Here is a 14,617-nt window from a genome sequence, read left to right as displayed (position 1 = left end):
AATGTGTCATTGTACAGATAGTGGTTAAAGTCCATGTGAGCCCTTGGCCCTGTTGAACAGGCCAGCAGCGGTTGGGAAGAAACTGTTTTTTGTGGCGTGAGGTTTTGTTCCTGATGAACCGCAGCCTTCTACCGGAGGGGAGGCCAGGGTGGGAGGAGTCGGCCACAATCTTACATTTAGTCATTTGGCAGATGCTCTTATCCAGAGCGATCTTCTTTGCTCGCCTCAGGGCCCTCGAGGTGTGCAGGTCCTCGAGGGTAGGCAGGTTGCAGCCTATCACCTTCTCAGCAGTGCAGATGATACAGAGGGCGTGTCCAGCAGAAAACACATGTGCAGTATATTCATTTTGGATTTCACTGAGGATATAAATGGGTATATTTTGGCTATATAAATATAGCCATTTATATGACATAAATGGCTCCTCCCCTGAGGAGCTGTGTATGATTTATTATAGGTTAACCCTATAAATTAAGCCTCACTCCACAGACAAGACGTGATCGTTTAGGATTATTGTTGTGAAGCATAAACAAAATACAGATTGTTTTCTTAATCCATTAAAAGACAGTATCAAAAAACTTGTTAGAGTAAAAACCTAGGATTCTGGCAGGGGGACGGTTTTCGGTACAACGCCTGCCTCGCCATCCTGAACAATAGGTGGCAATGATGTGCCTATTTGAGGTTGGTAGCAGTCTGTCGTTAGCCTTAAATTGAAGATGAAGAAGACGAAGAAGAAGTTGAAGAAGAAGAATTAGAAAGGTGACAAGATGGCTACGGAACCAAACAAGAATGAAATTATGACAATTTTTAAGAAATTAAGATCCATACCAACAAATAAGGTAAAACTACATTATGGTGTGGTTTATGTTGCTAGTTAAACGTTAATAAAAGGGTGGCACGTTTTTTCATCCATTTATTGAATTAGAACTCAGCTATACAGTAGTCAGCTAACTGGACTAGCTAACTGAAAGTGGACGCTTCGGTTCGAATATTCTAATGTTTAATTTGAGCTACACTAGCCACTCTAGCGCTATGGCAGTTTTGTGCAAGTGGTTAAATAGCATTATTGTAGCTAGAGCTACATCTACTTGCGTTATTCGCAGGCTTTTCAGTGGCGTTGGTTAGCAATTGCTAGTAGCTTGTAGTCCAGGCTAACGCCGCCGCTTTTTCGTCGTAAATCCGTCAACCAATCCAGCCACGTATACAGTCTGACTACATACTACTGTAGCTAGCTAAATCGCTGCTGTTCTAGCTTCCTTACAATCAACATTATTAGGTGGTAGCATATGTTCCATATGAGCACTGACTGACAACTAGATTTAACTAGGAAGCAACAATCTCCCGTCCTGTGTATAGCTTGAACGGGCCACCTAACTAAAGACCAATTCGTTTTGTTTAGTTATGTCTGTTACTGTTAGAGGCATAGTCTAGATTGCTGGCGGCCTTGGATAACTCTGGGTAACACATCCCTTCTGGTGGTGTAATGGTGGCTCTTATAAAGATCGGGAGTAGGTGCGTTGTGCATTCCGACGTGGTTGACTTTTAGAGCCACTGCAGAATCTGCTCCGTCCGAGGGTCATTGCGATCCACTGCGGAGTCCCTGTGATGTAGTACGCTATCCCCGGGAACCCATACTCATAGATGAGTTACTTCATCCTAGCCGGGTTCAGGTACGCCTGCGAGTCTTGGTGCCGGACTCGAACCCCTTGTTTACCACAACTGCGGAACCCGAGGCCAGAACTCCGTCGATAGTATCCGGTGCCGCACAGTGAGCTGGTCGCGGTGACGCAGGACGCTGATATATTTCCTGTTAAAGAGTCTTGAACCATGGGGTAATAAAACTGAGGGCTTTTGATTGTATTTTTTTGTAGATAAAGACCATCTCAACGGGGACCCTAGCAGTAAAAATTTCACACTGGAAGTGGCGGATCTTAATGTCTAAATTCTTTCCCTGTGTGTCTGTTTACCCAGGCATGCTTTGACTGCGCAGCCAAGAATCCCAGCTGGGCTAGTATACCATACGGAGTGTTCTTGTGCATCGACTGCTCTGGCATCCATCGATCTCTTGGAGTACACTTAAGCTTCATCAGGTAGATCGCTTAAGCATTAGGAATTGGACTCCAGGATGCTTTTGCTCTTGGTTTCTCTGCACCTAGTAAATATTTTTAAACTCTTTAAAATATGTTAATTAATCAGCTGGGTGAACTGACTGCTTCTGTTTGTCAGATCTACTGAACTGGACTCTAACTGGAACTGGTTTCAGCTGAGATGTATGCAAGTAGGAGGCAATGCTAATGCAGTAAGTTAAAGCAATGATGTGCTAATGGAGGAGCAGCCATAGAGGAGAACAGGGATCGCTGTGCTATTGGCCTGGCTGGGATGTAATTATGGTGAAAGAGTCGTCAGTTGTTATGGAGAAGAGGGTGAAATAATGTTTTTGTACACTTTGTGTTTGTGGTTGTATTTAGTCTTTGATTTAATCTGAATATGGCCTCCTGCCATGGGCTTGTATCAAACAAAACAGAAGTCTAAAATCTTGTAACTTCCATTCCAATTTTTTTTTCTTTTTTCTTTTCTTTTTTTTTTTTTTTTGTGTATTAGGGTTAGTATAGCGTACTATTTATTGTTATCTGTAATTTAGGAAGTTTTAGTGTTAGGGTTAGTATAGTCGTTTATTTATTGCTATCTGTATATTTAGGAAGTTCACTTATCTAAGCTCAGCATAGATGTAAATTTGTTCTGTGTACTTATATGTTATGTTATGCCAAGTGCTTGCGTTGTCTTGTCTTAAGAATTTCAGTGCCCAGTCTAACCTTGTGTTGCTCTGTGCACCTGACAAATAAAAGACTTGAACTTGAACTTGAACTATTCATGTTTTTTCCGTTGTCTAAAGGCAGCATTCTTTAACCAGCATGGTTGCTCCATCAACGAAACCAATTCCAAATACAGCAGTCGTGCTGCCCAGATGTACCGAGAGAAGATCAGACATCATGCCAATGCTGCCCTGTCTAAATATGGTTCAGATGTAAGTAGAGGGGTCTAGCAATGGCCTTTTAGCTGTTTTGGTGTTTGTTTAACATTGGATGTATTTCTGCTAAGTATACACATACATGTATTTTTTTGCATAAGTCTTAGGCACCCAATCCTTTTTTACATGAATATTGTCTTAAATATTTATTGTTGTTTCGTCTTCTGTTTTGTGTATATTAGCTAAACAATTATGGGAACTTATACAGTGTTATCGTTTTAATTTAAAACAAGATATTTACAATAGTAATGGCTATCACCTGTCACCTACAGTTGTGGATTGATTCCCCGGGAGTGATTGGCCAGTCAGTGGCTCCTGAGAAGAAAGAAACAGATTTCTTTGCCGAGCACACTCAGGTATGCTGTCCTTGTGACCCAAGTATGCTGTCAGGTATGCTGTGCTAGTGACCTAGGTATGCTGTCAGGTATGCTGTGCTAGTGACCTAGGCATGCTGTCAGGTATGCTGTGCTAGTGACCTAGGTATGCTGTCAGGTATGCTGTGCCAGTGACCCAAGTATGCTGTCAGGTATGCTGTGCTAGTGACCTAGGTATGCTGTCAGGTATGCTGTGCTAGTGACCTAGGTATGCTGTTTTAGGTAACCCTAACAACCAGGGTTAACCCTAATGCTAACTACCAGGGTTAACCCTAACCAAACGAGGTGTCTGAACCATTCAGGATTAGGACCTCCATCTTCTGAGAAATATTGCTTCTTTTGCTTTCAGTCGGTGAACAGTTGGGATATGGAGTCCCCCTCCCTCGGAGAGCAGAACGTGCTGCTAGAGGAGCGCTCCCAGCCCCCCGACTGCTGCCTCTCACGTGAGCACTGCACACCCAGCTGGGGGGCAGAATCTGTGGGCAGTAGGGGAGCATCATGTGGGGGGCAGTAGAGGGTAGCAGGGGGTAGCAGGGGGTAGTGTGTGAGCAGTAGGGGAGCATCGTGTGGGGGGCAGTAGGGGGTAGTGTGTGGGCAGTAGGGGAGCATCATGTGGGGGGCAGTAGGGGGTAGTGTGTGGGCAGTAGGGGAGCATCATGTAGGGGGTAGTGTGTGAGCAGTAGGGGAGCATCATGTGGGGGGCAGTAGAGGGTAGCAGGGGGTAGTAGAGGGTAGCAGGGGGTAGTGTGTGAGCAGTAGGGGAGCATAATGTGGGGGGTAGCAGGGGGTAGTGTGTGAGCAGTAGGGGAGCATCATGTGGGGGGCAGTAGAGGGTAGTGTGTGAGCAGTAGGGGAGCATCATGTGGGGGGCAGTAGAGGGTAGCAGGGGGTAGTAGAGGGTAGCAGGGGGTAGCAGGGGGTAGTGTGTGAGCAGTAGGGGAGCATCATGTGGGGAGTAGTAGAGGGTAGCAGGGGGTAGTAGAGGGTAGCAGGGGGTAGCAGGGGGTAGTGTGTGAGCAGTAGGGGAGCATCATGTGGGGGGCAGTAGAGGGTAGCAGGGGGTAGCAGGGGGTAGCAGGGGGTAGTGTGTGAGCAGTAGGGGAGCATCATGTGGGGAGTAGTAGAGGGTAGCAGGGGGTAGTGTGTGAGCAGTAGGGGAGCATCATGTGGGGGGCAGTAGAGGGTAGCAGGGGGTAGCAGGGGGTAGCAGGGGGTAGTGTGTGAGCAGTAGGGGAGCATCATGTGGGGAGTAGTAGAGGGTAGCAGGGGGTAGTGTGTGAGCAGTAGGGGAGCATCATGTGGGGGGCAGTAGGGGGTAGTGTAGCGGGCTGAATATTTAGCGTTTAATAAATGAAATCTTGGCATCCCTTAATTTTTTTCACTTAGCTCTTGGTAAAGTGTATGGATGAACACCCCTTGAACTAGATTTTTTTCATCGTCCAACTCAGCGCTACTTGTTGTGACGCGAACAGTACACGTTGTTTGAGGCCCATTATTCTGTATACAAACTGCTGTGCAGTTTCTTTGTCTTTTTTGCGATACTGAGCTCCTGAAAGAGCTCTGTGCTACTTTTATCTCGCAGATGAGACCGAAGGAAGCATTTTAACTCTGCGACTGTGAGGTCGTATTTGTTTGTTAACATTTCCTTAAAAGTACCTGGGGCCTGTTCCATAAAGGCCACTCATAAAAGCTAGATTTAAAGTCCTAAACCAGACTTGAATAAGTTTAATTAGTTAAGCGGTTCCATAAAGGCCAATTTCAGCTCACGCAGTACTACTATTTCAAGTCAGATTTAAGTAGTCAAGTTAATTGCGTCTGCACCCATTCTTAGGCAGCCCGAGAGGTAAAACATGGATCATACAATCCACCTTGGCAAAAGCAATGCACATGTAACTTCTTCCAGAAAGAACGTTCCCTTTAAATCGTATACCATGACAGCTCCCTCATACACCGCTTCAATCAAAATAAAATGACACGCCATGATTGACGTCGTGAACGATAGGCTACGTTACCTAGGTCGAGGACTTTTTTAGACCTTTACTTTGCTGATTGGAGTCAGATGGCTGAGTGGTGAGGGAGTCGGGCTAGTAATCAGAAGGTTGCCGGATCGATTCCCTGCCCCGCCAATATGACGTTGTGTCCTTGGGCAAGGCACTTCACCCTACTTGCCTCGGGGGGAATGTCCCTGTACTTACTGTAAGTCGCTCTGGATAAGAGCGTCTGCTAAATGACTAAATGTAAATGTAATGTAAATGATTAAAAAACACCCTCTAAACTCAAAATTGGCTTTTTTGACATTGTTAAAAATAAATAGCCTACTATTAATCAATACATTATCTAACATTATCTAACATGACATAAATTTGAATGATTATTTACGCATAAGCCTATTATTCCATTATACAACAATGTAGCAACTAGGCACATATATACACACACACATTTCAAATTACAATTATTACTATTCAGAAATACTCTAAAAAATAAAACAGCGTTATAACTAATAAGCTATTGGAAAAGCCATCAAACACAAAAGACAGTACAGCAGCCTTTGACTCTCGTGATGTCGAAATCTAGCAAGGACGCCAACTGCTAGGCTAACCCGCCAAAAAGGCCACCCGCACTTTCCTTTCAACTTCCATATACAGATTACTACATTTTACAATTTTCAATCATCACATTTTTTAAGATCTATGTATTGGCTCAGGCACCCATAGACTTGAGGCCGGTAACAGTAGCAGGGGGTAGTGTGTGAGCAGTAAGAGAGCATCATGTGGGGGCAGAAGGGAAGTATCATTTAGGGGCAGTATTCTGGGGGTAGTAGGGGAGGAACATGGGTGGGGGCAGTAGGGGGGGCAGTAGGGGAGGAACATGTAGTGGGGCAGTATGTGGGGGCAAATCTCCTCATGATCTGTCAACTATAGTGGCTGACAAGCTTCTCAGTATTCAAACTTCAAAGTTATTACCTCAACTGAGTACAACTGTACTCAGGAATGGTTTGCTTGTCACAATGTTAGTTTCCTCCAGGATCACAATGACTCTTGCTTAGAGACTTGTTGGTCTTGTTGTTTAGTGGTAACTGATTAAAATGGTTGTACTCGCTGTGAAATATTTTTTTACTGTTGCTTGCTTTTCTACAGGTGCACTTATAGCGAATCATGTTGTTTAATTGTAACTTGTTTAACTACATGCTCTTATGGTTCTTCCCTTTGGCACTTATTTTGGTTGTTCACAATATGTGCTTCATGTTTTGGCTACCCGCAATGTTTTGGGGGGGTTATTATCTTGTTGTTATTATCCGTGACCGATGCACTTTGTAAAGCTCTCTCTTGGAAGTCGCTTTGGATAAAAGCGTCTGCTAAATGAATACATGTAACTGAATCCCACAGTGGATGTATAACCATTTGTTTCTTGTCGTAAGGCTTCTTTCCCGTAACATACATGTGGTTTTGCACTCACCTGAAGAATTGTGTTTTGTTCAGAATCGGAGGGTCCTAACATTGAGGGACTGAGTTTGTCACCCAAGCAAGCCGGCGGTGAGTCCTCGAGATCTTACATTTACATCTTATCCTTTTTATTACATTTTGTTACTGTTGCATTGTTTTTGCTGTCTAAAATGGAGAACATCTTTATAATAAATTTTGGCAAATGTATTGCAGTCACAGTAACTATGCCTTTTTGTTGAATACAGGTCTTTCTCCCACACTCACCTTTCCCACTGCAGCCCAGTAGCTACGGATACTGTGTCTTTGGGTCGTTTAATCAAACCAATGTGATTGTTCCGTTCCCAGAAGTCCCTATTCCTAGTTGGTTGGCACAGCCTCTATGGTTGCCATGGTTAAGCAGTTCTGATTATGCTTGCAATTGTCCATTCTTTCTGTTGTATTACCCCTCAACTCAGTATTTTAGGAGAGATACGCTGTTTTTGGCTTTTGCACCAGCCTTTATCAAAATTGATGTGAGATCCTTAATGATGCCTACTATGATTGCCTACAAGGTTTTTGGGCTATCTTGTTGTTGTTATCAGTGACCTATGCACTTTGTAAAGCTCTCTTGGAAGTCGCTTTGGATAAAATGAACAAATGTAAATGAATTATGATGTTTCATAGTAATTTTGTGTTTCAGATGTGAAACCCTCCATTATTGGGAAGAAGAAACCGACCACGGCTAAGAAAGGGGTGAGTATCTGAGGACAGATCCTCCAGGTGCAGGTTAGGGTTCAGTCATAAACAGCCTGATGACCGATTTCCTGTTCCAGGGCCTATAGGGGCCAAACACTAACTTAATGGGGGCCTCGAAGGCCTGGGGGTTATGGTTAGGGGTGCTGGGTGCGGTAGTGACTCTGCTGTCCTACAGCTGGGGGTTATGGTTAGGGGTGCTGGGTGCGGTAGTGACTCTGCTGTCCTACAGCTGGGGGTTATGGTTAGGGGTGCTGGGTGCGGTAGTGACTCTGCTGTCCTACAGCTGGGGGTTATGGTTAGGGGTGCTGGGTGCGGTAGTGACTCTGCTGTCCTACAGCTGGGGGTTATGGTTAGGGGTGCTGGGTGCGGTAGTGACTCTGCTGTCCTACAGCTGGGGGCCAGGAAGGGACTGGGGGCCCAGAAGGTGAGCAGTTCCAGCTTCTCCCAGGTGGAGCAGCAGGCGCTGGAGGCTGAGAAGATGAAGGAGGAGCGGGCGGAGGAGGCCAAGAAGCAGGCTGAGGAGTCCATGTGAGGAAGCTGCTCTGTCCTCAAAGTTTTCACATCGCTGTTGTTGAATAATATTGATGTGGGGTTGTATTCATTTCAAATGATGATGTTTCAGTGTAGCATCAATGCGGTTGGCCTACAAGGAACTGGAAATTGACAGAAAGATGGAGGATAAGAAGATGAGCAACCTGGAGGGGAGGAAGCGAGAGCAGGCGGAAAGGCTGGGCATGGGATTTGGCAACAGAAGGTAACAGTAGAACATAAATTAATTCATATTACTAATTAATTAGAACGTCACAATCGTCTTGACTGTTAGAAAATAGTGACTATTGTAAGGAGGGCTGCTGTGGTAAGGCCTCAATCTTACATGGTACGCACACTAATCTGATGAGTTGTGTCAGATCCGTCTAAACTAGACTCTAATTTATGGTCAGAGGAATAATGAGCAGATCATTTAAGCTTACATAATGAATGCACAGTGTTGGTTTAAGGTTGGATTTTCTTTCCCAGTGCCGTCTCCCACTCAGTGATGTCGGAGATGCAAGTGATCGAGCAGGAGACTCCTGTCGGGGCCAAGTCCTCTCCTCGCTCCAAACTGGACATGTTCGATGAGCCCGGCTTCACATGTGGACCCCCTAAGTAGGTTCATACTCTTGCCTTTCATTGATTCACAATTAATTTCACAATGTGTTTACTTTGGTAATGAACCCACACAGGTCATGTGTGGGTGACTATGCAGTGGTCATGTGGTGCTGGTGTATATAGTGTATCTCTAGGGTTAGGTACAAGGATAGCCGTGTGTGTTCTGGGTGCAGGTACAAGGATAACCATGTGTGTTCTGGGTGCAGGTACAAGGATAACCATGTGTGTTCTGGGTGCAGGTACAAGGATAACCATGTGCGTTCTGGGTGCAGGTACAAGGATAACCCATTCACCACCGGGGACAGTTTTGGGACCCGGTGGGATGCCGAGGGAGGGACTGCCTCCTTCACCTCGTCTTGGGCGCTTGAGAAAGTGGAGCCTAAAGAGGAAGTCACCATCTCCAGCATCCAGCCCATTGGAGAGAGGTGAGTGTGATTAGGGCTGTGTGTGATTAGGAAGTTTGTGTGTGTGAGATCAGGACTGTGTGTGTGTAGAACATGAATGAACACAGTAGTGATGCCTGCTGCTCGTGTGATCAGACTGCCCAGCCGTCGCAAGGCCGAGGCGAGCGTGTCCGTAGCAGAGTCCAGTGAAGCCAGGCAGAAGTTTGCCAACGCCAAGGCCATCTCCTCAGACATGTTCTTTGGACGTGAGAGCAATGCAGAGGTAAAAAATGTAATACAAATGCTGGCTATTCTACGTATTGGGTGTACATGCCTAGGGCAAGGCTCAACCTATATTCTCTCTTTTTATATATATATATATATATATAATTATTTATTATTTTCCCACCCTTAACTTTGCCATACATGGACAAAGTCGGTGTAAAAAAGTTCTTCTTGGTCCTAATTGCATTGCTTGAATCCGTGCGAACGTTCCGTTTGACGGTTTAGGCATAATTACAGTTTTTGTGGAGAGTGAAGCTAACGATGGCTAACTAGCCACAGTCACTAAAGTCACACCACGCACGTTAACCTATAGTAGAACATTAGTTTAGCAGCTTGTTAACTTCTGGGAGATAGCTAGCTACCTAAATTGGTAAAACAGCCACAGAAACACCACAGGCAAAGGCCAGGGTGATAACATGTAGCTAGCCAGTTCCCAGGCTGTGATATCAACACCCTGTTTTTTTGACCGCCTTTCGACTTGTTAGCGCCTGCAATTCCCACACATCAGTGGGCTAGTAGCACTAGCTTCGCTTTAAAACTGACCCCCTAGTCTTCAGACAGGGACGTTGTTACTGACACAGAATGATCACTTCCAGTAAACTTATTTTAGCCAGTTTTCCAGAAATTCGTTTCAAGCATATTTACGTTTTTGGGGGCATTTTTTCAGTTTACAGATGGTATTGTTTGAATTGCAATTCTGCCAAGATACTGCCAGTGACAACGTTGTTAGATATAGGTTAGGACAATTTTTACACAAGATTGCCCTATTTCTTTCTATTTTGATGCCGCTTTTTCAACTATGTGAGGCTGCAACATAGACTTTCACCATTCCCTCTTGCACCAAGGGAAATGACAAGAGAACCCTGTGTCATTCTACACTTCAATATTAGTATTCTGAAGTGTAAATGAGCAGCAACAAATGCAGCCTATGCTTTTTAATCTATGCCATCTTCATAAATAAAAAGTATGCATACTTAATAGGGGTGTAACAATATATCGTGGAACAATCTATCGCAATACAACATTTTACAATATGTATCGTAGAGTTATGGCACTATTTTTACAATTTGACGTCCGTTTGATCCTTTTGGTTGAGCTACCAGCACGCGACCTACTCTGCACCTGCGTCATGCGTGCATTCAATGCATTCACAGAAATCTGAGTTAACTAAATTGTATGTACAACAAAATAAATTATTGAAAATGTTTTGGAAATAAATCTGTTAAGTGAATTTCAGTATAATTTAAAATGTTGTTCAAAATATCGTGATGTGTATTGTATTGTACACCCAGTATCATGATACGTATTTAATTGTGAGCTGAGTGTATCGTTACACCCCTAACCCACCCCTAATACTTAGGCTATTTAAAATATACAGAAATATCAGTTGTAAAGTTTCAGTAACAAAACTGACCCATCATCAACCGATGCAAGCCCACCTCACAATTTCCCCAGGAATTGTGTCTCTCTAATTTAACATTCCTTTTCATGCTAAATAAGTATTTATCCTCCATATTATTTCCGTAACCAAAGATCTGTAATTTGAGGTCCAACATTCATAGGAGGACATTGATGTAAATGTATTTTTGTTGCAGTATGATGCAAAGACACGCTTGGAAGGTATGTCAGGCAGCACATCAATCAGCTCTGCTGACCTGTTTGGAGAGAGCACTGATCGCACAGGTAAAACACTCCCCAACCAACCGTAATCTACAGGTAACCCTCACCCTAACCCACACCAAGTAAACCCTAACCCACACCAGGTAAAAGTTACTTATTGATGTTATGTTCCTGTTAAATACAGATGTTTTGTTGATTCTGACCAGTGAAATACTGTTTCAACACTTCTGAGAAGTTCTGACCCTTAATCTTCTGCTGTACCTACTGCACTATTTTGTATGTTGCTTTGGATATAAGTGTCTGCTAAATATAAAATGTGTTTGTACCTGTGCATGTGTTTAGCAAGGGCTTGTTAAACCTCCTCTTCTCTGGGGTTTGATGTTGTCCTGCAGGCGTGTCTGGCTTTGACAGTGTCCTACCCACCAGCCCTGACATCGCCCAGTTCAAACAGGGCGTAAAGACGGTGGCTGGCAAGATGGCAGTGCTCGCCAACGGAGTCATGAACACCATCCAGGTGAAGGAACATAACAATATAGACAGAAATGTATCAAATGTTAACCTATTCGCCAACATAAGTGATCATATTGACAGAGAGTGGATCTGACACTCACAAGTCCTTCCTGTTTTGTGCTAATTAGGATCGTTACGGCTCCTACTGATCAGCCCTGGAGGATCAGCCACTGTGTTGTCTCGGAGAAATGACTACTGCTAAGTGTTCTGCAGTCTGCCGTGTGTGAGAAGAGTCTCCCTGTGTTCCTTCACCTGTAGAAAGCAACAATCAGACAGTATTTATTTTTCTCTGAAGTACAGCACCAGGATTCCGGTTTTAACCTGTATGTTATCCTGTTTTTGGTCAACAATTTCACAGATTCCGAATTAGATTCAAGTGATAAAATCAAACTGACATATGATACAATTTTATGGATGACTCTAAATTGAAGACGTGTTATTTTGGAAACACTGAAACATCACTCATTAGCAATTATAATTCATTTTTTGCGGTGATGGGATGATTTTATAACATACTAAAGCTCAATTACATTTTCTCCCATTTAATTTGCGTTCAGTACTTGCTGATATTAACAGTTTTTTGGTATCCAATTTCAATTGAGGTAAAAAAAAATATATAGTAAACTAAATACAATCATTTTAAATTGTGTGTAACTGCTTATTCGGTTTACAATAAGAGTGTGTCTTAGTGTCCTGACTAACAGGCTGCTGTGTGTATGGGCGTCCAAGGATGCGCATTCAGCATGTTGCCAAATATACAACTTTGTCCATCACCTTATTGGCTTCCTGTCAAAAGCAAACTGCAACAAATTGAGTTGCTTCTAACATGGCCAAAGATGTTGAGGATCATTCTTGTGATCATTCTGGAAGATTACTTGTATATTTTCATGAAACGTTTGGTAAGAACACTGCTAGTGTTTGAAGGACAGAGTGCAGGGGGGAAGCCAAGACAACAAGACTGATGCGTTCTGCAGTGTGGCATCAGTCTTGTTGTCTCAGTGTGTGTGTGTGTGTATATTGGACCCACTAGTTGTTGTCATAGTTCATGAAGGGTTTGGGTTACCTAGCTGTATCGCATCCATTGATCCGATATTTAACTAATGTTGTCATAAATTCACTAAATTGGCACAAAAAAAACTTACTTGTTGGAACTAGTTTTGTGAAGAAGAAATTGTCAAAATACACTTACTATTTTGACCTGTGGAATCAGCAAATACTCCATAGGATTACATGAAACCAGTTTAATAATGGTCCGTATGTCTAAGTTTGATCAAGTCAATCAAAGGCTACCCTCTACACAGGCTGGGTCCATGAGACATTTATGTACAGGAGATTTCTATAAAATGTCAGTCTCAGAATTAGCTTTATTTGCCATGCAATTCACACAAACAAGGAATTTACTGTGGAATGAATTAGCATACGATGAACATACAGTATGATCTGGCCCTGACCAGGGGTGTTAAGCTGATGTTTGAGCACGTGCTCATGTATTTAAAAAGAAATGTCAGTTCTACAGGTGAAAACGTCAACCACAGTACCACAAATGTTTTTTTTTTCTTGTTCACATCCATGTTTTTATATAAACAAGTTATTGCCCAGCTGCCTGTGATCGAATAAATATTTCGACATTACAACAAAGCCATGTTGGGACTGTGGGAAAGACGGGTGATCTGTCTGGGCAGAGTCATCTTCTGCTTTAGGTTTACTCTCCTGATTCAAAACCATTAAGTTAAATTTTTCCTCATTCTGTTGTTTGCCGTGTGGCTTGATTTTACCCACCTAATTAAGGTAGTCATTTTTAAAATTAGTTTTAACATTTGAAACTTGAAATGTTTTAGTTGATGTGAATTGTGGTGGATCAAATGTTATAAAGAGGCATATTTATCTGTAATAGCGTCTTCCACTGATTCATTTTTTAATTGAATTGTTACGGAATCATTTTACAAATCCTAAAATTATTTAAATTGAAATTCTTCACCAATGCGCAGTTATGAAAACCGTAGTTGTCAGGTTTGATGTTGATGCTCGGCTCTAACACGCTTCCCTGATGCTGCATGTTAAGATCATGTTCAAAACCAGGCCGAAGTTGGTAAACAGGTTTACTACAGGGTGCTGTGGCTTCGTAAATCAAGTGTAACTGGCCAGAGGAGTGCAAGTGTGTCCGCCGGCCCAAGGTCAGTTTCAGATAACTTAATCCACACCAATGTCTTGACCGAGAAAATTGTAAACCAAATACGTAAAGTTTAGTATTTGTATTCATACAGTCATACATAAATCAAGCCCCATAGGCTTTTGACAAAAGGGTTAGGCGTTAAACAAGCTGTGTGATAGAAACTGCATTGATTCCCGAGGCGGAATTACACCTCCACTGGACACCCGCTCTAAATCATCAGACTATCACCGATGGGAGACTCAACTCGGTTCACTTTATTGATCCCAAAGAAAATTCAGGACTGAGGCTCAGAGCTACCCCTGAAAGGCCCACAGGGTCCGGCGGAAACGTCACGAAAGAGCGCTTGGGTTGAATTCGTTTTCAACAAACAACATATTACATTGCTGTAATTGGTTGTAGGTCTATCCAATTAAGCGAAGAGGCATTTGTTTTACGATTTCGGTTAAAACACGCCCCGTAGTCACAGCCCAATGGAGTTTTCAGGCTCATATTCTGACTAGGATTATGAGTATGACAACGTCAGGCTACCCCAATGGTGGAATCAACTCGCAACCTCCATCAGGGATACGGACTGTCTCCCCACCTTCAAGAAAAGGATGAAGACGCACTTGTTCCGGGAGTACAACAGCACTTGAGAATGATTTTTTGAGACTTGTTGGTTTGTTGTAACTATCTTAAAATTATTGTAGCCTACTCACTGTGAAATATAGGCCTACTATTATTGTTGCTTGCTTTTTCCACAGGTACACTCTTGCACTTTTGAGGTTATTGCTGTTTAATTGTAACTTGTCTAACTACATGCTCTTATTGTTCTTACCCTTTGGGACGTATTTGGTTTCACAATGTATGCTACATGTTAGGCTACCTGCAATGTTTGGGGCTGTCGTTGTTATGATCAGTGACCTATGCACTTTTGT

The 14,617-nt window shown here is 43.1% G+C and overlaps 1 protein-coding gene across 1 annotated transcript; it reads left to right on the top strand.

Annotated features, from left to right (window-relative positions):
- Positions 1-712: 712 nt before the first annotated feature.
- Positions 713-13,418, top strand: arfgap2 (ADP-ribosylation factor GTPase activating protein 2). Its single transcript, XM_047041932.1, has 16 exons — positions 713-836; positions 1,969-2,087; positions 2,224-2,296; positions 2,891-3,022; positions 3,298-3,381; positions 3,749-3,842; positions 6,882-6,935; positions 7,525-7,577; positions 7,972-8,108; positions 8,203-8,334; positions 8,598-8,726; positions 9,002-9,154; positions 9,269-9,395; positions 10,993-11,080; positions 11,410-11,531; positions 11,656-13,418. Exons 1-16 carry the CDS (start codon positions 765-767, stop codon positions 11,674-11,676), a joined length of 1,590 nt encoding a protein of 529 aa, XP_046897888.1. The 5' UTR covers positions 713-764; the 3' UTR covers positions 11,677-13,418.
- The last annotated feature ends 1,199 nt before the right edge of the window (positions 13,419-14,617 follow it).

Source organism: Hypomesus transpacificus, chromosome 19, assembly GCF_021917145.1.
Source record: "Hypomesus transpacificus isolate Combined female chromosome 19, fHypTra1, whole genome shotgun sequence".
Classification (NCBI taxonomy): Eukaryota; Metazoa; Chordata; class Actinopteri; order Osmeriformes; family Osmeridae; genus Hypomesus; species Hypomesus transpacificus.
The sequence above is the reverse complement of the archived record's forward strand: the minus strand, read 5'-3'. Positions and strand labels throughout refer to the sequence as shown.